The sequence below is a fragment of the Lathamus discolor genome, chromosome 21 (assembly GCF_037157495.1).
Source record: "Lathamus discolor isolate bLatDis1 chromosome 21, bLatDis1.hap1, whole genome shotgun sequence".
Classification (NCBI taxonomy): domain Eukaryota; kingdom Metazoa; phylum Chordata; class Aves; order Psittaciformes; family Psittacidae; genus Lathamus; species Lathamus discolor.
This window is the reverse complement of record NC_088904.1, coordinates 2,455,636-2,481,387: the sequence shown is the minus strand read 5'-3', so window position 1 is coordinate 2,481,387 and position 25,752 is coordinate 2,455,636. Positions and strand designations below refer to the sequence as shown.

Sequence of the window (25,752 nt, the reverse complement as noted above, 5' to 3'; positions counted from 1 at the left end):
TTATAAATAGGGACTTCAGTATCCTCTGAAAGGTGATTTATTAAGGGGTTTGTGGAGCTGATGGTGGTGATGACCAGCCGATGGGCTGCACATCCCAGCAGAGCTCCAGGGATTTAACATCTGCTCAATCCCGGGACTCCCTTGGCTTGCACCGGGCAGGAAAGCACTAAAGCACCAACCCTGCATGTGGTGCCAGTGACTCCAGCTGCCCTTTCCAGGTTCTGCCCAGCTCCATGCTTGCTCCCAGCCCTGCTTGGGCTTTGTCTGCTCATTGTGGCTTTTCTTACTCGGGAACATGGGGAAAAAACCAAACAAGCCACAAAAGTCCCTTTTTTTGTCTCTTTTCCCCGCAAATACAATTCACATGCTCGGTACATACAAAACGGTGCCAGGTCTGCACTGCCCAAACCCGCCTCTGCTCCTGGACACAAGGGTCCATCCCTGACCCCCTTCCCACCCCTAAACCCCCCAGCTAAAAAACACCAGACAAGGGCACGCGGGTGAGACCGCGGTGGGACACGGCATGCACGGCTCGGGGAGCGGGGGGCACCGGGAATGCGAAGGGAGAGATGGGCAGCATCCCCCCCACTTTGGGGCTGGATCCTGCGAGTGACCAGCGGGAGCACCTTGGAGAGGAGGGTGGGTGCTGAACCCACTGGCTCCATCGCTCCTCTCCCCCCTGGGGCTCCCATTGGTGCGAGAGGGGAGCATCTGAGCAGCCACTTGTGCAGCAAAGCCCTGACCCCTCCGGAGCCCCTGCCTCCAGTGCAGCCCCCCAAGCCCAGGGATGCCCAGGAGAAGACGGGCAACTGCCTTCTCCAGCTCCCAGAGCCCTGCATCCAGGTAGGTAGACGTGCCCACAGGAACGGGGCCAGAGGTGGGATGTGCAGCAGCTCCCATGGGTGCACATGGGAGGAGAAGAAAGAGGAAGAGGAGGAAGTGATGGGCTCCTTGACCCGTCTAGGTCCCATCCAGGCTCTTCCTTTCTATCTGCGCCAGCTCTGCTCCTTCTCCCACCCAAAATCCTATCCCTGAGCTGAAGCCAGCGCTGCCCTGGGCAGGGGTGGGATGGGAAGTCGGGAACAATGCCCTTGGCAGCAGGGAGCCAAGCCCAGGGACACCAACCCTTGGTCCTCAGCGCTGGAGGGTGCATGATCCGGGCGGACACAATGGAGGTGCCAGCCGGGTCCTTCTCCTGGTATTTGCTTTTGTTGTTGGCTCCTGAGCTGCTCATTCCAAGCCTTTCTCTCTTCTTTCCTGGGCTGTGCGGTCCCCCCTGCACAGGATGAGCCAGCTCCTGCTCTGCTGCAGACTTTGCAAGCCAAGGAAAATGGACCCAAAAATGCCTTTCGCACTGTAGGAATCCTGACTCCCCACCCTGCTGCTCCCACAGCGGCTTGGGCGGGTGCAAAGACAGGGCCTTGCATCACCCCAGGGCTGCTCCTCCTCATTTAATGACCTTGGCCTCATTTTGCCTTCCTTCCCCCTTTTATTTCTTGCTGTTGCCCCTTCAGAGCCCAGCTTTGGGTGGGTTATTATTGCTTGTGCAGGAGCATCCCTGGGCACCCACGTTTGCAGATGCTGTGTCTTAAATTCGCCGATGGGAAGCTTTCCAGGCACAGATGTGCCTTTGGGGATCCAGCTTTGCCAAGGGGCTGGGGGGGCACCCCGACTTAGCACAACCTCCCCCAGTGCCTCTCCCAGTCCTGCATCGCCACGGAAGACTTTTCTCTTGGAAATTCATTAAAAAAAAAATAAATCATTGGACCAAAAAACCCCCAAACCCCAACAACAAGGAAAGAGAAGAACCAGAACCAACCACCAGGAAAGTTTTCCAGAGGCTCTTAAAAAAAAAAAAGGGAAAAGGGGGAAAAAAGGGGAATCAGGTTTTTTTTTTCTTCCCAGGTCCAAACGCTGCTGATTTGTTGGCTGGAGAAATGCATAGTTGGTAGCAAAGATGTTGGCTACATTGGGAGCCCCTGGAGCCGGGATGGCCCCTGAGCCATTTGTGCCCCTAGGGCTCACCATGGGGCTGGGGTCATCGCTCTCCAACCCCAAGGTCTACGCGGTTCTGACTGTGGTTCCGGCCATGTCCCAGCACAGCGATGTCCCATCGCCAGCCCTGGGACATCACCAGTGCTCCCACATGGCCCGGCCCCATCCTCCTGCGGCTGTGCCCATGGCCGGGCAGCAGACAACGGTTCCCCACCAGGAGAGGCTCAGATCATCTTCATGTTGAACTTCCTGGCTCCTCCTTGGCCGGTGGTGGTGGTGGGACCGTCCACCTTGCGGAAGGAGTACTCCACTGAGAAGTTGTTCTTGTGCTGCCCGCGGCCCCGGCTCCAGACAAAGAGGAGGAGGAAGCAGAAGAGCACCACGCCAAGGAAGGTGATGCAGCCCATGGCCGTGGAGACCAGGATGGTCTTGAGGTCCAACGTAAACTTCAAGAAGACCTGCGTGTCATTGTGAGAGGTGTCGTTGAACTCATGGAGGTACAAAGTCCGGTTGGCATAGTGGGAGCCGTCATTCAGGCGCCCTTTGACCGTCAGGGTGGCGAAGTAGGTGTCGTTGCCACCGGCGTTGCTGGCGATGCAGATGTAGGTGCCACTGTCCTGCACCTGGGCAAAGCGGATCTCCAGGGTGCCCCCAGGCAGCACGGTCACCCGCCCCGTGCTGCGGGTGGTGATCATGCGGTGCTGGGGGGACACCCAGGCAATGGAGGGGTCTGGCTCCCCATCCGCCCGGCAAAGGAAGGACACGGACTGTCCTTCCCGCGCCGTCACGTGCTGCAGCTTCCGATCCTTTATCTTGGGCTTCTGGCAGGTGAAGTACTCAAAGAGCACGGAGTCCGGGAAGTCCCGCAGGGCATTGCCCTGGATTTCGGGCGGTGAGGAGCACATGGGCTGCTGCCCGTCGAAGTTGAGCGTCTTCCGCCGCTGCAGGATCCAGAGGAGGCGGCAGTCGCAGGCCAAGGGGTTCCTGTCCACCCGCAGTGTCTCCAGCGTGTTGACGGAGTGGAAGGTGCTCTCCTCCAGCGTGGAGAGAAAGTTGCTGGAGAGGTTGAGCAGCCGGATTTGTCTCAGGCCGGAGAAAGCCTGTGGTTCCACGGACACCAGGAGAGCGCCCACGATGTGGAGCTCCTGGAGCCGGATGAGGTCTTTAAAGGAGCCCTTCAGCACAGTGCTAATGGGGTTGTAGGACAGGTTCAGGTACCGGAGGTACACCAGGTTCCTCAAGGCAGCGGCGGGCACGGCTGTGATGTTGGTGTAGGTGATGGAGAGAAAGGTGAGGTTCAGGCCCTGAAAGCTGGTGGGGGAGATGTCTTCCAGCAGCGGCCAGTTGTCGATCTCCAGCTGCAGGAGGTTGTAGAGCTTCTTGAAGTTCTGGTCCTCCAGCGCAGAGATGCTGAGGTGCCGGAGCCGCAGCACCTCCAGGTTCTGGAGGTAGGAGAGCGACTCGGCAGAGATGGAGGTCAGGTTGCACTTCTCAATGGTCAACTGCTCCAGGCCGAGCAGCCCCGAGAAGGCCCGCTGGGAGATGTACACCAAATCGTTATCCCCCACCTCCAGGCTCTTCAGGTTTCGCAGGTCCTGGAACATGTAGTCCAGCAGGATGACGAGTTTGTTCTCACTGATGTCCAGGAGGGTGAGGTTGGTCAGTTTGGTGAAGACCCCCGGGGGGATGAGCTTGAGCTGGTTCCCCCGCAGCCGCAGGGTCTGCAGGTTGAACAGGTTGCTGAAGGCGCCCGGCTCCACATTGGAGATGATGTTCTCGCTAAAATCCAGCTCCTCCAGCAGCGGGTACGGGGAGAGGTCCCCTGGGTTCAGGCAGCGGATGCGGTTCTTGTTGAGCTCCAGGATCTTGGTCTCGGTGGGGATGCCCTCGGGGATGGAGGTGAGCCGCTTGCGGTGACACACCACTGACCTGATCTGCGGGGCGCACTCGCAGCGGGCAGGGCAGGTGGCCACCCGCCGGGGGCTCAGCAGCACCAGGTGGAGGACCAGGACCGGGAGCCAACATCTCATTGTGTAGAGCATGGTCCTATGGGCTCACGACCATTCTCCCATGCGCCTGGAAGGGAGAGAGATGTGGAGTCAGCATCGAGCCTGGGGGAAGCCAACGAAGTCCTGCCCAGCCCCAGACCACCCGTGTGGGCTGAGACTGGAAAACTCACCCCAAACCACGTCCCGTGGTAATGATGAAGTCCCAGCCCTCAGCAAGAAGCCCTGCAGGACCCTCAGCATCTAAAGTGTAACCCAGTGATTGTGCCCTGTGCAAAGCTGGGCTCAACGAGCCTCATTGCCTGCACATGCTGTTAAGAGAGCAGGGAAACTGAGGCAGGGGGAAAGACCTGCAAGAGGAGACATGGAAGCAGACTCGCATCCCAGCCTCTGCTCCCTGCCCAGCTCACACCTGCTGGGCACCACTGACAGTGCACACACAGGCATGGGGACCATGAGTGCCCAGGATAACGGGGGACACAGACCCTCCGGGGCAGTGTAGGAGCAAAGAGATGCAGTCAGAGGCCCTGCAAACTCATGACACAGGTGGGATGCAACATCCCCTCCGCTCCCTGTCCGGGTCTCATCCAGTGGCACAGATCCTTCCCAGGCCCCGGGCTCAGTGAGGTCCTGCAGGACAAGCGGATGCTCAGCACTGCACAAAGGGACCTGTCCTGTCCCTGTCCTCAGCGTCACCCTCTTGGAGTGGAGATTAAAGCATCCATGGGCACAAGCTTCTCAGATGAGGGATTAGCACTGACAATGCGAGGAGCCTGGCTGCCCTCTTCCCAGGGATTAGCACTTTGCTGCTGCTTTCCCTTTTCTCTGCTTCCCTTTCCCTGTTTCCTGTGCCCCAGATCTTCCCGGCTGCCTGGAAACACCTCTTGGGGCCTGCAAACTCCTCAGCTGCCTTTCCACAACGAAGCACTGTCATTAACCTAATTAAGTGGCAGAGCTGCTTGGCTGGGGTGCTGTGGGCTCTTTCTCAGCCCAACAAAGGCAATTTGGGGGGTACAGAGGGCAGAAGCAGCCCCTCCAGCCACCCTGATCGTCCTCACTGCCCAAAAGCTTCTGATAAGGTGGCTGGTGCTTGTTTCAGGGGGTGATGGAGGGATAAAGGAGGAGGTGCTGCTCGACACCAGGAGACATGGTAGGAACTGCCGGGGCAACCTCACAGCAGGAAGAGGATGAGGCACCACTTCCACCTGAATCCCCCATCCTTGTCCCCCATGGAGGAGGGAGCACCCTGGAGTGGTGGGGCAAGACACATTCCCCTTTCTCTTCCAATAAACCAAACCAAGAGGGAGGTGTTATCATTCCTCCCACAAGGAGTTGTACAGCTGGGTGGATGCAGCATCGTCCTTCCTTGCTGTGGGACAGCAGTGTGGGACCAGAGACCCCATTGCTGCCCCTGCCACACATCGCAGCCCCTCCTTCCCTCCTCACCCTCTCTCCAGCACTGCTCAAGCTTCCCTCCTTGCACCCAAACCCCTGTGTCCAGCAACTGGGGATCCTCAAATGCCACCTGAGGACCAGAGCTCCTTGCTCTGGAGCTGCTCGGCAGCCTCTGCTTTCAAGGAGGCTGCTCACAGCCGTGCCAAGAGCCATTTTGCAATGGGCTCTGCCTGGCTGGTGGCCTCGGGAGCCTGAGCTGGCTCAGGGGGAGGCTTTGCCTGGTTCCCCCTAGTTCAGAAGCCTCCACTCCTGCTCTGCCACGGGGCTGGATGGGAAGGATGCAGCCAGGCACGACCTGCAAACCCACAAGTTAAAAACTCTCCCAACGTCTCACAGCACTTCTTATTTAGTGTCTCTACACTAAACAAATATGCCCAGGCACTGCTGCCAGGATAATGGTCTCCCATGCTTGGCTGCATCCTGTCCCCTCCGCCTCCCTGCCCACGCCGCTGTGCCGAGGCAGCCCGGAGCACGCCAGCTCTGGGCTGTGTTCATTATGAATGAGCCGGGGTAACCCTACTCCACTTTTGGTTACTACTCCGGCCACCTGATCCCCGAAGCAAAGGTCTGAACCCGCTGGCATTGTTTTACCCAGCAGATGGGGAGCAGGAGCTGCAGCCCCGGGCTCTCCTCCCCGCTCCACAGCTGGAGCAGAGCATCGGCCACCCTGGCTGCCCCATGGGTGCTCCGGTGGAGCTGGGCACAGCCTTGATACCCTCAGCAAAGCCCATGGGGGAAGTTGCATGAGCCCCCTCCCAGCAAACGCAGGCAGATACGAGCTCTCACGAGCCAAGGTGGCTGATGCCAGCTCTGACCACGGGGGTCCCTGCCAGCTCCAGGACATCCCATAGAAGCCACCCCAGTGACAGAGACCCCACGTCCCCTGCAGTGACAACCAGGGGGATGTGATCCCCATCCACCGCAGGCAGAGCTGAGCTCAGAGCTGTTTATTAATAGCTCATTACCCTGATAGCGCAGCTTGGTCCCTGGGGAGCGAGGCCAATTAAGCCTTTAGTTGAAGGCTCCGATTGAGGCTCTCCTTGCGTTTAATTCAGTCTTAAAAATAACACGCTTGCTGCATGCAGGGCTGGGGAACGGAGTCGGGAAAACCCAAGGGGCTGCGGCATGGCAGGGGGGAAGCCTGGACCACCTCTGACCCCTTGGGAGCAGCCCCTTCCTCCCCTCCCTTCCCAGGAGGATGTGAGGCCATGGAACGCAGTTTGTGCCAGCCACCGGCAGCGCGGTGCTTCCCAGCAGGCAGGGTCAGAGCACGGAGGAACCGGTGCTCTTCAACCACCCAGCTCTTGGACGTGGGGTTTTGCTCCCTTGCACCACCACGTTGTAGGGAAAAGGAGGGAGCAAGGTCTCTTCCACCCCATTCAAATGGCTCCTGCTTTGGTGCACACACTGGGCGCAATCACCTCCTCTAAGAACAATGGCTCCTCAGCTGTCATTTTCTCCCTTTTTCTGAATAAAGACCAGAAAATAAGCCAAGGTTGACAATTGCAGGTCCCCCTCTTTTGACATTGTGCAAGTACAAATCCTTCAGTCGTAGCAATGTCTTCTTTTATTCTTCCTGACTTGCAGGATGCAAAATGGTCCTGCTGAGACCTTCTTCAAGAACCCGCTGCTGCTGCTCGAGGCCAAGCCCGTGTCACCCCTCTGCACATGGTGCAGTGATCTTGGGACCCCCATGCCTTTTGGAAAGGCTCATCCTCAAAATACTGATGGAGGGATATTATCAGTGCCCTGATGCGCAGGTCACAGGGAGGTGGCAGTGCCAGCGACTCGCACCAGTGCCAGCACGTCCCAAACTTGGCACGGGACAGGAGAGGGCTCCTACAAACACCAACAGCAGCCAAACGCTCCTGGAAATACCCTGAGCGATGCCCATTCACTGCTCAGCCCTGCCCTGGCAGCCAAGTGTCCCAGTCGCTGCCTGCATCAGGCTTGGTGCCAGCGGCTTGGCAGCAGCTTGGCAGAGGCAGCCACCTTTACCCCAGCGCTGCCAAGGCCACCACTAAACCATATCTCTAAGGGTCTTGTCTACATGGACATGTACAGCTCGCCAGGATGGCTCAAGGGAAAGTTTCAGATTCACCATCACTACAAGCTCTGTGTGCTCCTTGGTCCAGGGCTATCGACTTGATTACCAGGAATGGGAATACGGCTGCATCAACTAGGCTCCATGGCTCTTCTGGGACTCAGATCACCCACAGCCCTTGGAGTGGGCTTATAGTGGAGCATGGGCACCCTGAGTGCACCCTGAACATCCCGAAGATGACTTGTGCTGCATTTCCCAGGTTTCTCGTGCCATCACTCAAAAATAAACCTGTGGCTCCTGCACCTTTATTTAATCCATTGCCTTGAGTCTGCAAACCCAGCAGGTTTGTGGCCACACTGAGCTTGGAAAAGCCCTGGAAAAGACCAGGGGGTGAGGAGAGGATGGAGGTGACAGGGAGGAGGGGCAGGGGCATCCCTAGGACCTTCCCTGGGTCCAGGAGTTACGCCAGCATGTTTTTCCCTCTTGGAAGACATGATCCATGATGGGGAGTGGAGGGGATTAAATCAGAGTTGAGGCATAAACAAAAAGGCAGAAAGCTCAGAGGGTCAGAGGAGGCCAGTGATGTGTCTGCCTCATTCCAAGGAGGCTCTAGAGATCAGGCAATTAGCAAGCCAAGCATGAGAATAATCCAGCTGAAATGGGGAGAGGAGGAGAGAGCTGGGGCTAAACAGGAAGAAAATCAATCACCAGACCTAATGGAGATTATCTAGCAGGGAGTTAATCCCATCGGAGTCTTTTTGGGGAACAAATTCCCCCGGCTCTGCTGCTCTTGCTGCACCCAGAGCACATTGCTTTGGGTCAGTTCATTGCCCTGCAAAGCCAGGCTGGGGCAGGAGGAGCACAGGGGAGAACCGAGCAGCAGGGTTGGTGCTGGGACACCCATGGTGGCAGGAGGACAGCCGGCAGGCTCTGGATGGTGGGGTCCCCCGCTCATGCCTGGAGAATTCCTGATGCTGCAGCTCCCTGGGGCATCATCAGCTGGATGACTGCACCCACCAGCCATGGAAGCCGGGCTGGGAGCTGTGGTGACCGTGCTCCTGACAGACACCTTTGTGTCCCTCTTGAGGCCGCTCAAACAGAAACAGATTCTCCTGACAACTCGCAGAAACAGGGAGAGAAAGCCTGAAAGGAGAGATGTGTGTGAGGAGACAGGCTGGGTCACTGCAGGAAGTGTCCCCAAGCGTGGCTCAAAGGGACTGCTGGAGAAACACGAAAACCTTCTCTAGAAGGGAGCTATTTTGGTGACTGGCAGCTGCTGCATCTCACGCATCAACCCCTGCTCAACAGCCCCAGGTCTCGGGGCCAGCTGAGATGATGCTGGAGCAGGAAGTCTGTGTGAGCTCTCAGCAGAGGGAGGATTTACCCTTTCTACCCAGGAAAAGCCATGACTGACGTCTGCATGGAGCCGTCTTCCCACCCCATCCTGAGTCTTCGACAGCCGCGACCACTTCCCTTCCATGTGGAAATTCCCAGCCCTCACAAATACTGTGAAAACCCAGAAACGAGGATTCCCTAATGAGCTCAGATGCCAAGGAGACAACTCAAAAGAAGCCACCGCTTATTTTTAGAGACAACCTTATGATTCTTGAGCACACGGCCCAGGCAATACTGCGCAGGCAGCCACAGATTGGCCGCAATCTGCTTTTCTTCTTGATAGACATCATGTCTGAATCTCTATCTCCACAAGATGCTCCCAGGAGAGAAGACATTTAGATACGACCACAATGTTCAACATTTCTAAAAGGTCACTGCATGTACTAGGGAGCGAGGTGCAGAAGCCACTCATCAGCAACAGGGGCTTTGGGGAGGTATTTAATATTCCATGAGCATCTTTATTTCTCTACCAAAGTGAATAACTCCTCTAAAACCAGGGAAGGGGGAGCAGGACAAATGGGTGCTCTACTCTCACTTCGACCCGAGCAGTTGGACTGAACCACCAGCCAGATCTGAATCTCGACTGCTACTGGGAAACGTTGGCTGAGAGCAAACCTGACCTGGATCTCAGCAACTTCAGCATCTGCTGGACCACACGGGAGCTGAGGCTGAGCTTAACTCCCTGTCTTCAGCTGCACCCAAACCCGCTTTGCTGCCATTGAGTGCTCCACTAGCGCCTGTCGGAAACACTTGAGTTGAGCTTGGCTCTAGGCAGTGGCACTGGCCCCCACATGGGCACTGGGAGTTATTTTGTTGAGGCTTCCCAGCAAATGGAAAAGTTCGCAGTGAGAACTTTCAATGTGCAGAAGCCCATTAACATCATGGGCAGGGCGATGAGGGTCTGGAAGGGAAATACAAGCTTGAGAGCTCACATCCTCAGGACTTCCCCCTGATGTTTTGCCATCACTGGCTGTCACCGGGAGCAGCTGCTGGCCGCAATCCCCTTGGTATCCTTGTCCATTAGCACCCACCCAGCTAAGAGAACACCCAACAACGAGCTCAGAGGCAGGGTCTAGGACACTACCCCTGTAAAACCACCTTTCTCCTTTCCCACCAAAGGGCAGGAAGCAGCCCAGGGGCTCTGGGCTTTGCAAAGCTCCCCATCTGAACCAAATCTAAACCAAAGCTCCCCGTCTGAACCAAATCTGAGCCAAAGCTCCCCATCTGAACCAAATCTGAACCAAAGCTCCCCATCTGAACCAAATCTAAACCAAAGCTCCCCATCTGAACCAAATCTGAGCCAAAGCTCCCCGTCTGAACCAAATCTGAACCAAAGCTCCCCGTCTGAACCAAATCTGAGCCAAAGCTCCCCATCTGAAGCAAATCTGAACCAAAGCTCCCCATCTGAAGCAAATCTGAACCAAAACTCCCCATCTGAACCAACCCAGGGCCCAAGGTTTGCCTGTACTCAGGTTTCTGCATTAGGAGCAGGGATGGGGAACCTGAGCCCCTGGGAAGTGCCCTCTTGGCATCTGTTTTAAAGCCCACACCACGACGTTGCTGAGAGATTTACAAAACATGAGCCCATAGCAGCCCCGGCCAGCGCAGACGTGACCGTCAGGCACGCACGTATCCTGGCTACGAGCAGAGCATCTTGGAAAACAGGGCTATGCTCCTGGCAAGGGCTTCTTCCCCTACGGAGACCCAAATAAAGATCATTAAATGAGAGAGGGGAATTTGCTCCTTCTCCTGCAGCTGCTTCCCCCTCCTACCTCCCGCTGTGCGCGGCCGATTTAGGAGCTCATCACTTAACACAGCCTCGGAGCAAAACCTTGGCAGAGGAAAGCACTGAAGCCAACTGTGCCTGGGCTGCAGCCACGGGGAAGGGGACAGAGGGAGCTTGCTGGAGTCTGCCCAAGCAGGATAGCCCCAGGCAGAGCACTGGGGCTGCGGGGGGGGGGGGACACCCCACACTGTCCCCCCATGCTGGGAGCACCCACGCTCCAACCAAAGGCACAAAGCCCTAGAAGGGCTCCTAAGCAGCACGGAACGTGCCATCTCGGCACATGAAGGGACCCTGTGCCCACGCTCCTCTAACACAGGCAGCTCTGTAATAAATGAAGTACAGGAGCAGGATGATTAATAATCCCAACAGAAAGGCATACGCTGTAATTAGCCACCTTTCAGAAAGCTGAATGATGACACTGCTTGGGGCCATGACGAGCGCTTGGGCTGGCACACGGGCAGCAGCCCCCTGGTCCTGGCCAAGCTGAGCCCCCCCATGCTGCTGGTGGAGCTCCCATCCTGCAGCCTGAGAGCCAGATGCTCCCTGCAGGCTCTGCCCCAAAATGACCTCATTTGTCCCCCTGGTCCAGCGCGCCAGCCCTCGTACGTTAGGTTGTTCATTAAGCTCAGCATCTCAGTGATGCTGGCCTGAGCTCCGCGGGGGCTGGCACATAAATCACACCCTGATCGATGCCTGTGGCTGCCAGTGTAGACCTGGATGGCAAAGTCTACTCCTAATCCCTTACCTCAGGTCTGCTCTGAGGACAGAGGCAGCCATGGGTGGAAAACCACCTGGTTCTGACACGACTGCTTGGCTCTGCAGAGGGAAAACAAGCTCGTAGCTTTGTGAGCAAACCTGTGCACGTGCAGAAGGGTGCGAGGTGCAGACGTGGGGGCCCTAAGCTGCTGGAAACCCTGCTCGGAGCAGGAATCCCACAAGGGGAGCCACAGCCTTAACTCCTCCTTTTGGCTCTGCTCAGCATCAGTCCTGGGCTGGATGCATTTTATAAGACCTGCCTGCAGCTGCTGCATTGGAAATTTTATTGTCAGCCCAATTACAAACATGGGAGCAGCGAGCAAGGAAAGCAAAAAGCCCTTACAGGGTGGAATAACGTCTGACACTGCAAACCTATACCTTGTCCTGCAGGTGGGAGTGAGACCAGCCCTTGAGGGCAGCGGTACAGGGGCTCATCCGAGCCCTGCCCAAGCCCTGTGCAGAACAGATCCCTCTCAGCCTCACTGCTCAGATTTGGAGAGGGCCAGCCAAGCCTCGGGCGGGGTTCAGCTGCAAACCCCCCCCCCCATCTCTTCCAGGCTGGACATTGCAGCAGTGACATTTGGAGAGAGACACTGGCGTCAGTGCCCACATCTACAGCTTCAGGGCATCAGCTGTGGCTGTGGAACCAGGAGAGCATCTCCTTTCCCATATGCAGCCCCAAAGAGGTTCCCAAAAGTTGAAAGTCTCTGGTGGGAGGGTAAAGGGATGGCAGGATTGGCTCTAACTCCCTGACTGGCATCCTGACAGCAGAGCAAGGGCAAAGTTTCCAGAGCCCCTCTCCCAGGATGGAGCTGGACTCCCATGTCCAAACCCTGAACCGCTGCTCTTCAAATGGATGCTGCGCATGCATCCCAGTGCATCCAAGGCTGGGTCCCCACTGCTGTCTGCCAGCAACCTCGGAGTGAGGACCAGAGCTTAACGCCCCTGAGCCTCGCATTATGTCCCCACTTCAGTTACTTCTTGCTCATTTTGGGGTCACGGCAACAGGCAGGAGATTTCTTAGCTGTTACATGGGATAAACCTCTGGCTTGATGGTACCACACTACAAAAGGAAGGGGGGCACAAGGAGGGAGCTAATGCCACCAAGCAGGGATGGCCATGAGTTGAAAACGAGCTGGGTTTCAAGCATCCATGTGTTCAAACCCCACGGGGAGCAACGGCAGTGATGATGCTGACCTTGCCTCACCCCACTCAAGCCCAGGGAGCACTCACCGTTCTGCAGGTCCAGGGCTGCACCGACATCTGGGTCTGCTGTGGCATCCAAGACCAGGAATGTTTAAGTAGCAAAGCATCCAGCGCAGCCAGCCTCAGCTCCTCTGGACAAAACAGCACAAGGAGACAACTGTAAATCACCTCTCCACAGTGTCCAGCACTGAAACTCCAAATAAACACCCCCAAAGTCCAAGGACATGGATACAGGCACCTCCCAGAGAGGAGAAGCTTCCTCAGTGTTGCTCCAGCCTGACGTGCGACCGGACCATTGCAGCTTGCCTGGTTATATATATAAATTATACAACAAGAGATTGGGACCCCAGGAGCCCCTCAACAACAACCCAAGTGTCCAGGGTCTGGCCAGCCAGTGTTGCACTGCCTGGCATCCGGGAGAGTGTAGCAGGGAGCAGTAAGCCAGAGACTTCTGCTCATTAGTGTAATTACCATCAGCCTTCCAGCTGGCTGGGCTTGCGCTTGACCTTTAGCTATTGAAATATGAACAATAAAAATGACACATCCTTGTGGAGGGGGTGTCACGGGCTGCTCATTTGAAATCGTCAGTGAAATCCTCTGTTAGTGACATGCCCTCAAACAGCATCTTTCTGCAAACGTAAAAGAAAAAGGAGAAGGGACCCGTTTCTCCAGAGTCTTCGGAAAGTGGGAAGTCACTGAGCTGGACCCCAGCATAAATAGAATCATAGAATCATAGAATAGTTAGGGTTGGAAAGGACCTCAAGATCATCCAGTTCCAACCCCCCTGCCATGGGCAGGGACACCTCACACTAAACCATCCCACACAAGGCTTCATCCAACCTGGTCTTGAACACCGCCAGGGATGGAGCATTCATAACCTCCTTGGGCAACCCATTCCAGTGCCTCACCACCCTAACAGGAAAGAATTTCCTCCTTAGATCCAATTTAAACTTCCCCTGTTTCAGTTTGAACCCGTTACCCCTTGTCCTGTCACTACAGTCCCCGATGAAGAGTCCCTCCCCAGCATCCCTATAGGTCCCCTTCAGATACTGGAAGGCTGCTCTGAGGTCCCCACACAGCCTTCTCTTCTCCAGGCTGAACAGGTCGCAGCCCAGCACCAAGTGATCCCCATGCTGGTGACTCTGCCCATGTCCTGCTGTGAACCATAACTCACAGGCCAGCAACAGCCAGGACCCAGGGAGAACCCTAGGGAAAATCCATGGGAAAATAACCTGGCAGCCGTGACAGGAGAGTGTCCGGTGATGGATGGGACTCATCCATCAGATCACGACCCCATTTGCCACTGCAACAGCAAGCAACCTGAATTTCCAGAGGTTGCCAGATGTTGGTGCAGGGCTGAGCAAGGCAGGGGAAAGGCTGCGGTGCTGAACCCCAGCAGGACATTCCTTAAGCTGGAAATTCCTTTAGCATAAGGCTGGTGCTCGATGCAAAAAAGTGATCCTGAAGGCAAGAAGGGAAACTGCCCCTTGAAGTGATGATGGACCACCTTGAAGTGGTCCAGCCTCCAAAGTAACTCCTGGAGCAACACGCTGCTGGGGCATCGGGCAGGGAGGGATGTCACATCTGCACTTCCCTGGGAGCAGAACAAAGGCTCCAGCTCCATGTCAGCCCTGAGCACAAGGACTAATGAAGGCAGGATCATGCCCCCCTCATTTGTCACACCTAGTTAATACTCCTGCTTATGGAAAAAGGTCACAATTTAGATCTCATTTATGTCACTTCCATCTTCTGTTCGCAATTGCAGGGCCCTGCTCCTTTTCCATCCCCAATTAGCATTCAATTATGGGGGCCCTGCTCCACCCCACCTTGTTGCTGTGATACAAAGGAGAAGAGATGGAGGTCCTGGCCATACGGTCCCCATCTGTGTCTACAGAGAGGAGACGCCCTGAAAAAGCTGACCCAAGAGCAGCCTTTTTCCTCTGGCAACACGAAGGGAACCAGATGGACTTTCCTTCAAATGAGATTTAAATGGAAAAATACAAAATAGCTCATTCTGCCAATATTGAAGAGTTGGTGCCCAGCTGTCCCGCACACGGGGAAGGTCAGAATGGGTGACCCTTTGGAAAAGAGGCCAGAAGCATCAACCACCCTCATGGTTTGCTCCTCTGGCTGCACCACTGAGCCAGGGTATGGCTCTGGACACAGAACTCAGTGCTCCCCACAAAGGGAAGCAAAACCACCAGCCTGATTTGAGGTATTAGAGTACCCATGAACCAGAGTCACTATGGAGACTTGGCTGATGGAGTTCGGATGGGATGGTCAACCAGAGCTGCTTGGCGCTGCAGCTCTGCAAACCCCTGGTGGTCACTGACCTGCAAGAAGCGCTGTAGGGACCATGCTCATGAGGCCTTTTGAAGATGGAAAACACCTTCCCAAGCCCACCTGGGTCCTACTCAGTCCAGCCATGGTCCATTGCCACCGGCAGCACGCTGGTGCTCTGCTGACTTCGGTTATTTTACAGCTGATCCGGCTGCCCAACAGCTCCACATTGCAGCCAAAGCTCCTGGTGTCGCAGAGCCAGGTGAGTCGCTCCCACACCATGCAGCCCATCAACCCCTCTAAGTCTGCAAATGAACCCTCCCATCTGCCCAGACAGAAACAGCATCCAAATTGAGCAGGAAAAGCGAGTGAGGCCTCAGGGAGACTTTTCTGGAGATGATAAAGATGGGAGATGATTTGGAGGTCAGACGCATGCCCCTGCCCAGCTGCAGGTCCACCACATCTGCTTCTTCCCTCCCACATCTGCCTGCATTTGCTGTGGAAACAACCATGATGTCCCCACGCAGGGGCTTTGCCACCTCCGTGGTGATGGGTTCCACAGCCCCAGGCAGAGGCAGGACCCCAGGCTCATCCCAGGTCCCACACGACCTCCTCAAGTCTGTTGGCAGCACTTGGGCTCAAACGTGCCCATGGCAGTGAGAAGGGCAATATTTGTTTCAAACGTTTCTTCTCTTCCTTTCCTATTAAGTATTTTCCATCCTCCTTTCTAAGATCATCCTTCATTTCCTTCTGCCTCCCTCTAGCAACAGTTTCTGGGAGAAATAATGAATTTTTAATAAGAGGGGGCGGTGGAAAGAGGGAGACCCTAAGGCAAAGAGAGAAAACATTGATCTATTAAATAACCCTCATCAGCACTAAACCACATTTCAGGGAGGCAGAACCACACAAGGGACCTCATAGCATCGGGCAGGGACTGATGGGTGTGAGCATCAGCTCACGCTCAGGGTCGCAGCCTCCCCCTTTTTTCTCCTAACCCAGTGGCTGGATGGATGCGGCGCACAAACAGGTTGCAGGCAGCATGAATCCTTCTCAGAGGGACTTTTCCAGCCAGGCCACGTGTGCTTGGTGGGTTGGTGTGTGCAACACCCCAAGCAGGCCATTGCACCAGCGATGGGAACCCTCCACCTCTCCCCTGCAGCACCATGGCTGGAACCTCTGAGCATCTCAGAGCTGAGCCTTTTCCAGCTCCTGGTCCCTGCATCCCCCCCATATCCTCCCCAGGCTCTGCAGGGACAGGGCTCACCTCCCATGGTGCCCAGCCCTGCTGCCCCAGCACATGGCTGAACCTAAATATAGTCCCTGGTTCTCTTTCCTTGTAGACACAACCGGTGCTCTGGGTGAAAGTCCTTTCCCATGAACTCACTGTTGCTTAATAAAGCACAAACCCTCGGAGACCCTGATGCTGGATTCTGTCATTTTAATTTTCGGTGACACTTGTTCCTCTCCGCTACAGTACGTGGCTGCTGCTATTTTGGCTGGCACATCGGGAGCTGAACAAGGAGCCCCAGTGCTCCAGGCCCAAGCTGTTAAGAGCTGGGACGCAGCTTTAAAAACCAAGCCCCAATGATGGATGGGGCTGCAAACTGCAGTGGAGCTCATGGTGGCATGAAAAATGCAGGGGGAGGAAAGCAGGAAAGCAAGGAAAGAGCTGGGCTGAGAGAGATGATGCAGGAAGGAGGGCATGCGCTGGGGCTGTGGCCAGCTTCACTGCTTGGGACAAGTACCATTACCCTGCTCTGCCACCCACACCAGCCATGGGCCCACATCCTGACCAGCTTTAGCCCCCATGTCCAACACCCCACAGACCCAAGGCATCCCCAGGCCAGCACAGGGATCCAGCTACAGCCCCAAAGCATCACAGCTTAAAGCAAAGGGATCAAAAGGAGGACAAACCAGCACATGCCATTGCCACTGGCAGCACAGTGCACGCTGCCAGTGCTGAGTGATGCCGTGGTCCAGTCCTGCTTTGTCCCACATCCCTGGTCCTGCATCCCCCAGGCCAACCCTCATGGAAGCATTTGCTTTGTTTTTCAAGGTAAACCCTATATAAACTTCAAAAACAGCCTCCCAGAAAAGTCAACCAATAATGCCCAAAGCACAACCAATTTCCTACCACAGCAGCGAGCTGGAGCAGCATTCTGCATCCTTTCCAAACACTCTTGCGTGTTTTATTGCTTTCCTTCACCTCCTCTCAAATCTGCTCTGAACATTTCTGCCCTCCTCTATTCATTCTGGTGTTTTTCCAGGACACACAAACTGGCCCTTTGGGCTCCAGCAGCACCTCCATCGGCAGCACCTTCTGCTCTCATGCTGCAACCCCTACCTGGGGACTGGACAGATGCTGCAGGATGCTGCCTGGACCCTTCTCAGGCAATTCAATCGTTGTTTTACAGCTCAGACACAGACTAACAGCACGAGTTTGTCTGTCAGAGAGTGCACAACCTACAAAGCCAAGCCTGCAGACTACATCCACTTACAGGCAGGGAAACTGAGGCACGAGATGCATGTTGGGGTTTTTTACAGCCACCTGGTGAGTCGGGATGGCTGGGGACAAGCTCAGATACGGCCTCGCTTGGCCCTGGGGTCCCTTAGCTCTGAGATGTGGGATTTGGCACTTCGGGAGATGCTGCTGGCAACGCATCCCACCCAGGCTGCCCACACAAAATGCTCCCATCCCTGTTCCTTCACATTCCTGATGTTATTTCCAGGGCTACAGCAAGAGCTCGTGCCTGTCCCAGGGATGTGAACGCAGCAGCAACGTGTCTCATATCTGCCGGAGCAGCCCAGCTCCTCTGCCACTGACTGCTCCTCCTGCCTCATGGCAGCTTCAGGTCCCACTGAAGGGCTACCTGCTCCCCGGTGGGACGCTCGGGGGTGAGATAGCAGCGAGATAACATCCAGGAGTTGAAAGAGATCGACTCCAACAGCATCAATTAAAAGCCTTTAAACACCGAGTGCTCTTGTCCGTCCGTACCATCAGGCTTCAGATTCAATGTTTAATTTGGGCCCATGCTGCTGCTTGGAGGGAAAGCGCAATGATTAGGTTTGGGCCTTGGAGCGAGGGATGCGCTATCTTGTGATGCAGGATTAATGAAGCTAATGAAAATAGACATTCCTGAGCTCAAAACGCTAGGAAAAAATATAGGAATAAAGCCCCCGGCCCTGCTATCTTCAGCGAGGGATTGGCACAAGCGCATCCCCTGGGAAGGGCTGAGGCTGGCAGCAGCGGGAGGAGGTGCAGGATGTGGCCATGCCTGGGAGATGCCCCAGCTCTGCCACTGTGGCGAGTCCCTTGCTCAGCAGCTTTGATGCAAAGGGGCAGCTCGGAAGGGCAGCCCAAGGTGGGTGAAACACAACCCAGTGCCGGTTTCTCTGCTCCTCCAGCTCTCTCCTCCCAACAGGGCAGGATAAAAGCAAAATCGGTGGATTTTTAAGCCCCAAAGCCACAACTCTTTCCTGAAGCTGCTTCCCTGAGCCATTGGGAACACGCTCCCTGCTCTCAGGATGCTGTTTTGCAGACTGGGCATTGCCATGTTTGAGAGCATCTTCCCCTCAATCTTAGCTCAGCTGAGGACCGAGGGCTTTGGGAAAGGTTGCAGATGCCCAAGTGGGTTTTTTACCACCTCTGAGAAAAGGGTTTTCTGCAAACCATGAGAAATGTTGGGGGGATCAGAAGCCACAGCTCCCAGCTCCTCAGGCCGTTACTCACCTGGCACTGCCAGTCCTCCAGCAGCAAGAGGCAGCAACTCTGCTCCCTCCCCTCCACCGTAATGAGTGCCACAGAAGCGCTGATGATACAGACATTAGCTCAAATTAAACCAGATCAATCACAGGCTGTCAAACTGGCAGCTCCCCAACACATCTTGAATTATTCTCCTGTTCAGAGGACATGCACCACATTTCTTGCCATGCCCCGGGGTGCGGGGACCTTATCCCATCTCCATCCTGCAGCATAAGGGATGACAAAGCAGTGGCAAAGGGCAGAGCTTTGGGGTGCAAAGCCCCAAGGTTCCCCCCTCCCCTTTACCAGAGGATATCGTGGGGTTCACAACCAGCAGTTCTGCATTTTTAAGGCCAATGACAGAATCTGGCCCCAGCTTTAAAGACGCACATGGATATATCGCATTGAGCAGCTGCTGGGCTTGCTGGGAGCTGCTGGGCAACTCTGCTTTTCCAGGGTGTTTTAATTCCTTGTGATTTGCTTGAGAGAGATTGTTTGTAGGAACTTTCTGTCTCTGGATGTGGCTTTTCTCCTGGTGCCTTCCCAGCAATGGGGTTGGACCTGGGTAAACCAGCTTGGCAGGGGCAGCCTGCTCCGAGCAGGACGGCCTCCAGCCCTTAGGCAGCGTATCCCCAGGACCAGAGCGGGCAGCACCACCCCGGCATCCGAGACCAAGCCATGAAACCAAGCATCAAGTGGGAGCTCTTTGAAAGGCCCACACTGGTCCTCTCAAGGCCCTCCGAGTATCCCCAGCCCCACTGTGTCCTCGGAGTTGAGCCTCTCTGGACACTCTTTACTCCAAAGGGATGGGCTGGTGCCCTGGGTGCTGCCAGGCTGCGGATTCACACACCAATCCGCTCTCCACCTATTCTGCAGGCGCTCTGCCTGCTTCTGTCACCCTCTACCCTCCTGTCTGCTCATTCCTCCTTCCCCAAAACCTCATCTCAGGGTAAGGCTGGGCGAGGATTTAAAGAGCAGCTGCTCTTCTGCAGTCGCTCCCTTGCGAGAACGCTGCGGGAATTAGAGCACCTTTTGGCAGGTTTTAGCTCAATCCGCTTTGCAAGTGGATTAAGAAACTGGCACAAAAAGTACTCTGGATCTGGAGTAGGAAGAGGCAGGCTGCTCTTCCAGAACAGCGGCGATAGGAGCCGCGTCTGCTGCAATTGCTGCCTGCTCCATTTCCCTGAGAAACACAACCCCGATAACATTTGCATTTAAACCAGCCCTGGGATTTCTGACAGGAGAATCCATGTAGCCCTAAAATCAAGGATGCTGAGAGGAGGGGGCAGGCAGGGCCCTGGGGTGGCAAGGAGCGAGAACCTTCAGGACTGGGGGGAAAACAGGAGCAACACGACATGGGGGGGAAGACCCTTCCTGGCTCCTGGTGATGCTCAGACCTCGGATGCTCACTCGGGTCTGCAGGGAAAGGCTGCGAGCAGCGGCCCCAGCCCTGACTGCGGGTACCAGACCCCTGGGGCGCCGGGGCCGAGCGGCACAGGATGGAGCGGGGCAGGTCCGCGCTGGACCCCCGGGCAGCTCTCCGCCTGCTTGAGGCCATTTAAAGCCCCGGTGCCAACCCAGCACGGGGGACCACAGCCCTGCCCGCTACCGCCGCCCTCGCCGAGCCCCCCCGGCCGGACCTGAGCCCCTCTTCCCGGGCACCACCGGTGGCTGCGGGGAGCGGAGGGGCCTTGCAGCCCCGGGCAGCGGCCCCGCGCAGGCGGTTTCAGAGGGTGGCCCCTTGGGGTGCGGGGCTCCCCGCACCCACGTGTGCGCCCCGCCGGGCTCTGCACCCCCCCCCCCCCGGCCCGGCCGGGTCCGGTCCAGCCCGGTCCAACACGGAGCGGGTCGGCGCCATCCTCCCCCTGCCCGGGACCCCGCACTCACCGCTCGGCTCCGGCGCTGCCCATGGCGCGGCGGTGGCGGCGCGGGCAGAGCCGCAGCCCCGGGGACGGCGCGGCGGCAGCTCCGGACGGACCCCGGCCCGGCGCCGGCCCGTCCCCGGGGGCGGTGCCTTTCCCCGCCGTGCTCGGCCGTGCGGAGCGGAGCGGAGCGGGCGTGGAGCCGCCCCCGGCCCCGGGGCGCGGCGGGGAACCGGGACCGGGGCGATGCGCGGCCCCCGCTGCGGGCGGCGAGCGGGCAGAGCCCGCGGCCACAAGCGGGGATGGGCGCGGGGGTCCCGACCCCGCTGTGGCCGCAGGGGGAAGGGTCCCCTCGGACACCCCCAGCCCCGGCTGCCCGCCAGCGGCCCCGACCCCGCTCCGGCATAAACCGGGTCCGCCCTCCCCGACCCTGCGTGGGCTCCCCCGGCTCCACACCAGCCCCAGTCACCCTCCCCGCCTGCCCTGGAGCAGGGCCCTGGTGCCCACCTCACTGCCCTTGGGGGGGGGCACCCCATAAAGGTGGTTATGGGCCAGCACGGGCAGTTCCTGCCATCAGCAGAGAAACCGGGACAAACAGCACCCACACAGCCCCCAGCACTGCTTTCGTGCCACCCACAGCAGGCTCAGTTGTCCCTCACAGCAGTGCCAAGCTCACCTGCAGTCACAGGAGGGCCGGGAAGTTGCCCGGCTCACAGGGTGGCAACGCAGTGAGCCCTGCCAGCACCCATATCCCATGTACGGACTGTGCTTACCATCAGCCATTCCTTCTCCCTTCTTGCCCCTCTCTGCTCCCGCTGAAGCCTCCCACAGATACAGATGATGTGGTTCATTAGGTTTTGAGGCTGAGAGAGCCCAGCTCCCCTCTTAGGGCAGAAATCCTTCCAGGGCAGAAATGTTGCTCTTCTCTGTTCATCACCGCTTGGTCCAGGCTGGCGTTAGCCTTGTGGGTCACAGGGCTCCGGGGACACAGGCTGTCCTTGGTCTGTTGTGTGACAGCCAACGAGCATCACCTGAGCGATTCAGTTACATCTTCTGCATCCGACAGTGGTTTTCAAGCAGGGGCTGGCAGCACATCCTCCATTTTACAGATGGGGAAACTGAGGGAAGGAATCAGGGGTAAGAAGCAGGGCAGAGCACTGAACCCCAGGCTGATTTAGTGCCATGGGCTCCCTTATTCGATGTTCTTGCCCGAACTGACTCCATTTGTGCAGGATGTAGTCAGGAAAAATGCTAACAGCTCTCCCAGCTTGGGTGCCTTTTCAGTTCCACTTGCAACTTCCATCCCTTGCTGCAGCCCAGCGCTTCTGCTGATGGTGATTTCTGGCTGCCTCCTGCTGCTCATTTGCTCTGGGATGTGGATTTATAATTTCATTGCAGGCACAAGCATCTCAGGCTTTCCCATTCGAGGTTCCTCCCAGCCTCATCTCTGGATCTGCAGTTAAAGGCAGGAGATTTACACGGCTGTGAAGGAATTTCATGGCTGTTTTAACCAGGAACAATTTAACTACTTAATAAAAAGATGAAAAACCAAATCCGAGCATGAGAAATGCAACTGGTTTATTGGAGATGTATTTTTAAAGAGGCTGCCGTGGGGGGAGGGCATGCCGGAGCAATCCACATTTCCTTTCAAGTCCCCGGGATGGAAAGGTGGTTCTGGCTAATTTGAACCTAGTTATTAAGCTGCTGTTTCAAAACCAGAGTCAATTAAGCAGCGTGGCCCTCGCTCAGCAGATCTGCCTTGTTATTAATCAAGGAACAGGGGGAATTGCTTCCTTCATGTGGCTCGTGCTCCTGTCGCTGGGAGCCAAGGGCTGATCTGATTTGCTCTGATGGAAGATGCTCTCCTGCCTGCTGGCCATGGTTAGAGTTGACTGGGGGGGGTGGGATGGGGGGGTGGGGATAGAGCGCTAGCAATGCAGCAGAAGAGCCCAGGTTGGATGGGGCCACCTCATCCTTGTCCCCTCCTGAGCCTCTCACCTGAAAACCATGCTATTTATGTCTCACCATGCCCCCTTCACACCCTTATTGTACTTTGGGAGAAACCAAGGCACAGACCAGTGATTTGCCCAGGTTACGGCAGGTTGTGACTGAAACCCACGATGTGGGTTTTAGCTCAGCCCTGCTCTCCCCCTCTGGATGCACCTGGTTGTCAGCTCCTCCCATTAGTTTTGATGCCTCTTTAGCATCACTTTGGGCTTTAATGAAAGAGAAGAACAAAGACAGTGAGAAAAGGCACGAGGCTGAGGTTAACACTCTGCTTCCCTGAGCTGGATGTTAGAGGAGCCCATGAGGCCATCTGGGGCCATCTAGAACCAGAACTAGATCTGGTTCTCCAGTTAATTCAAATTGGATTTAATCAAAAAGGACCTTATGCCAGGAGACGGGGGACAGATTGGGCCAGGGGCCCCCTGTCCTCTGCACACCCAGAACCTGCTCCCTGCTGAGGGTGGTGGCATCTGGGGTGCTGACGGGAGCACAAATGTCATCTCCTCCTTTCATGGGGTCCCTGTCCCCACAGCTTGGAGGGGAAAGGCACAGAAGAGGCAGGGCCCTGGGGCTGGGGCTGTCCCATGCAATGCTCTGGGGAGGGTCTCTGCCTTTGGAGGTGCTGCTCCGCACGAGCTTGAAGCATCTTGACAAGTTTTAGTGCTTTCTGGGGCATTTTCACACAGACTCAGCAAAATGATTAAAAACTAAAAAAAAAATAAGTGAGAGAGAAATAAAAAAATCACAGCTGCTCTGGCACACACTCAAAATCCCAGTTTTGGGCTGAAATGTGCCAAGGGAGAAAACTATCTATCCAATAAACAGGGAGGTATATTCCCTTTTGCCCCCAGTTTCCCTCCCATTGAGAGCTGTGGGAGCTCCACTGCTGAGCCCAGGGGCCAGGGTCTCTCCCTGCCTGCCCAGGGCCCTGGCAGCCCCAGCGCTGCTGGACGCGCTGGTCCCCTGCCAGCTCCGATGCAGCACTCCAGCACTGCCAGCTCTGGTGACAGCCAGTGGTTTCCACCCCCCTTCCTGAGGATGCAGCAGTGGGAGCCATGTGATGACTACAGGCTCTCGGTGGCCATTTATTTTGGCTAATGGAAACCTCGATTAACTCCTAGAAGGAGCCAGTGGATGGCTCATGAGCCACATGGTGGATGCAGAAGCAGCCAGTGGAAATCGGGTGGCTGGGAGCTCCCCGAGCATCCTTTCGGCACTGGACTGATGCTGTGAGAGCTCAGGGATGCCAGGGTCCTTGCTTGGTGAGTACCATCCCCAGGGCAGGCCTGGAGGGCAGCTTAGACCCCCCCTCACTCCCAAATGTCCCTGCACCAGAGCCAGGCAAACCAGAAGGACTGGGGACATCATGGTCCCTGGGATTCTCCCCCCCAGGGTGGAACTGAGCCCTTGCTTGGGACATGCCATGGTGATTCTTTCCTGGATACCTGATGGATCCCGAGGCACACAGAGGGAATTATTCCTTTCCCCCCATGATGTGCTGGTTGGAGGCTTTGCAGAGACCCAAATCTGAGTGGAGAGTGACTGCATGACCTATGGTAGCAGTACCCCAAGGACACCACCCCACATTGGCCTCTCCTTAGGCTGGAAGGGCAGGAAAAGCCCCGCTCCATCCGCAGCTTCCCAGCATGGAGCAGCCCTCTCCCCAGGTTGGGACCCCCATGGACCTGCTCTGGCCCGGTCCCCTGGGGTTTGGGGAGCACAGGACAAGGTCACTGCCACAGCACAAGCAGTGTGTGACCTGCTCTGCATGGAGCCTGTGATGTTCCCCCTACAAAGCCCGTTTCCTCCCGCTCGCTCTGCCCTGACCCCGATGTTCCTGTGCCTGCACCTTTGATCTGCTTCAGAGCATGAACCCCTGAGGGAAGACATCTCACCTTGTGTTTACCTACAAAGCACTGGACACACGAACCTGCCCTGCAAGCACAGCCTGAGCTGATGACTAATCCTAGTTACTTTTAATAACTATTTGGTAACTACAATGAAAGTTTCTTTGGCCAAATACCTGCTGTTCTGAGCTGTCCCCAGCAGAAACACCATCAGGCTTTTCATCCCAGCACGAAGGAGAGGGACCTTTTTCCCTGTCTGACTGCCGGGGCTCCGAGTGACAGCAGAGAGGAGGTGGGAGCTGGACCTGGGCTCCTCACCCCTCCTTGCTCCCAGCTGCCTTCAGCAAGCCCTAAGAGAGCCCTTCTGCCGTGTGTGGGTCAAGGTGTCCCTTCTGGCACTGAAGTCGGCCGAAGGTGATGAACTCCTACAGGAGAATTCCCTCTAATTCCTTTTTGAAGATGTGGGGCTCAGTTTTGCAGAGCCACTGAACACCACCAGTTGGCTTCAGGAGCTTTGCACGCTCAACAGCCCTCAGAACCAGCACACGTATTTCCCTACCCAAGGAAGGATGAGGCAGATTATCTCTGTTATCCCCACTGCCACACGATGCTCATGGTGGGGCTCAGCCCACCCTGGGTCCCCTTTGCAAGGCCACCACCTCTGCTCTGCTGTGCTGGGGCAGAGGTGCTTGCACAGCACCCAGGTCCCAACTCCTGCCTGTGTTCTCGGAGCTGATCCCTGCCTGGCGCAGGGTGCTCCGGGTGGTCCACGCTCACCTTTGGGTGCTGCTCACCTCCAACGCTTGGCTCCACTGCAGCTGGCAGCCGTGTGGAGCTGCCTCACTGATGATCTGCCGATGATTTATTCCCCTCCCACTGCCCAGCTCATTGTCTCATCCCGGCACTGCCAGGTTTCTTGTTTGCCCTCCTAATCCAGGGAGGTGCTCCAGGTACCAGGAGGCGTTAACAGAGGAATTGCTGCCAGCAGATGCGTCCTGCTTCCTCCTACCCACTGGAATCCTCAGCTCCAGAGCGGGGTTTGCTGCTGCTGCCCAGCCTGGCAGGACTGCAGAGCCAGACATGTTCTCAAGGGTCCCCAGCCACTGGCAGGGCAGGGAGCAGCCTGGTGTGGTGAGACTGGTGCAGTGACACTGTGGGGTTGGGGGGTACCAAGCATGGGGGTCCCATTCATCCCTAATGAACAGGCTTGTGCTGGGATCCCTGCTTGACCCAGAAGCAGTGCAGAGCAGGAAATACCAGGCTCTAAATCCAGCTCTGAGTGCAGATGCCCAAAGCAGCAGCACATCCATGGGCTGCCTGTAGCTCAGGGTGTTTGGGGAGGTGGTGGCTGGGCTGTGGGGAGAGGGCTGG

General features: G+C 56.5%; 1 protein-coding gene across 4 annotated transcripts; it reads right to left on the bottom strand.

Annotated features, from left to right (window-relative positions):
* Nucleotides 1-486: 486 nt before the first annotated feature.
* Nucleotides 487-22,019, bottom strand: LINGO3 (leucine rich repeat and Ig domain containing 3). 4 transcript variants are annotated; one of them, XM_065658853.1, is made up of 4 exons: nucleotides 21,747-22,019; nucleotides 21,301-21,645; nucleotides 12,671-12,774; nucleotides 487-4,071 (listed from the first exon to the last, which is right to left on the bottom strand). In XM_065658853.1, the coding sequence occupies exon 4, from the start codon at nucleotides 4,035-4,037 to the stop codon at nucleotides 2,220-2,222; it is 1,818 nt and encodes a 605-aa protein (XP_065514925.1). In that variant the 5' UTR covers nucleotides 4,038-4,071; nucleotides 12,671-12,774; nucleotides 21,301-21,645; nucleotides 21,747-22,019; the 3' UTR covers nucleotides 487-2,219. The 4 variants fall into 4 exon arrangements, 3 of the variants coding, with proteins under 3 accessions (XP_065514925.1, XP_065514923.1, XP_065514926.1); XM_065658851.1 differs by having other exon boundaries at nucleotides 21,301-22,019; XM_065658854.1 differs by lacking the exons at nucleotides 21,301-21,645; nucleotides 21,747-22,019 and adding an exon at nucleotides 20,553-20,638.
* Between the last annotated feature and the right edge of the window lie 3,733 nt (nucleotides 22,020-25,752).

Bases quoted from the DNA above. Each gene is read 5' to 3' on its own strand.
- LINGO3 (XM_065658851.1), bottom strand. From the start codon at position 4,037: ATGCTCTACACAATGAGATGTTGGCTCCCGGTCCTGGTCCTCCACCTG.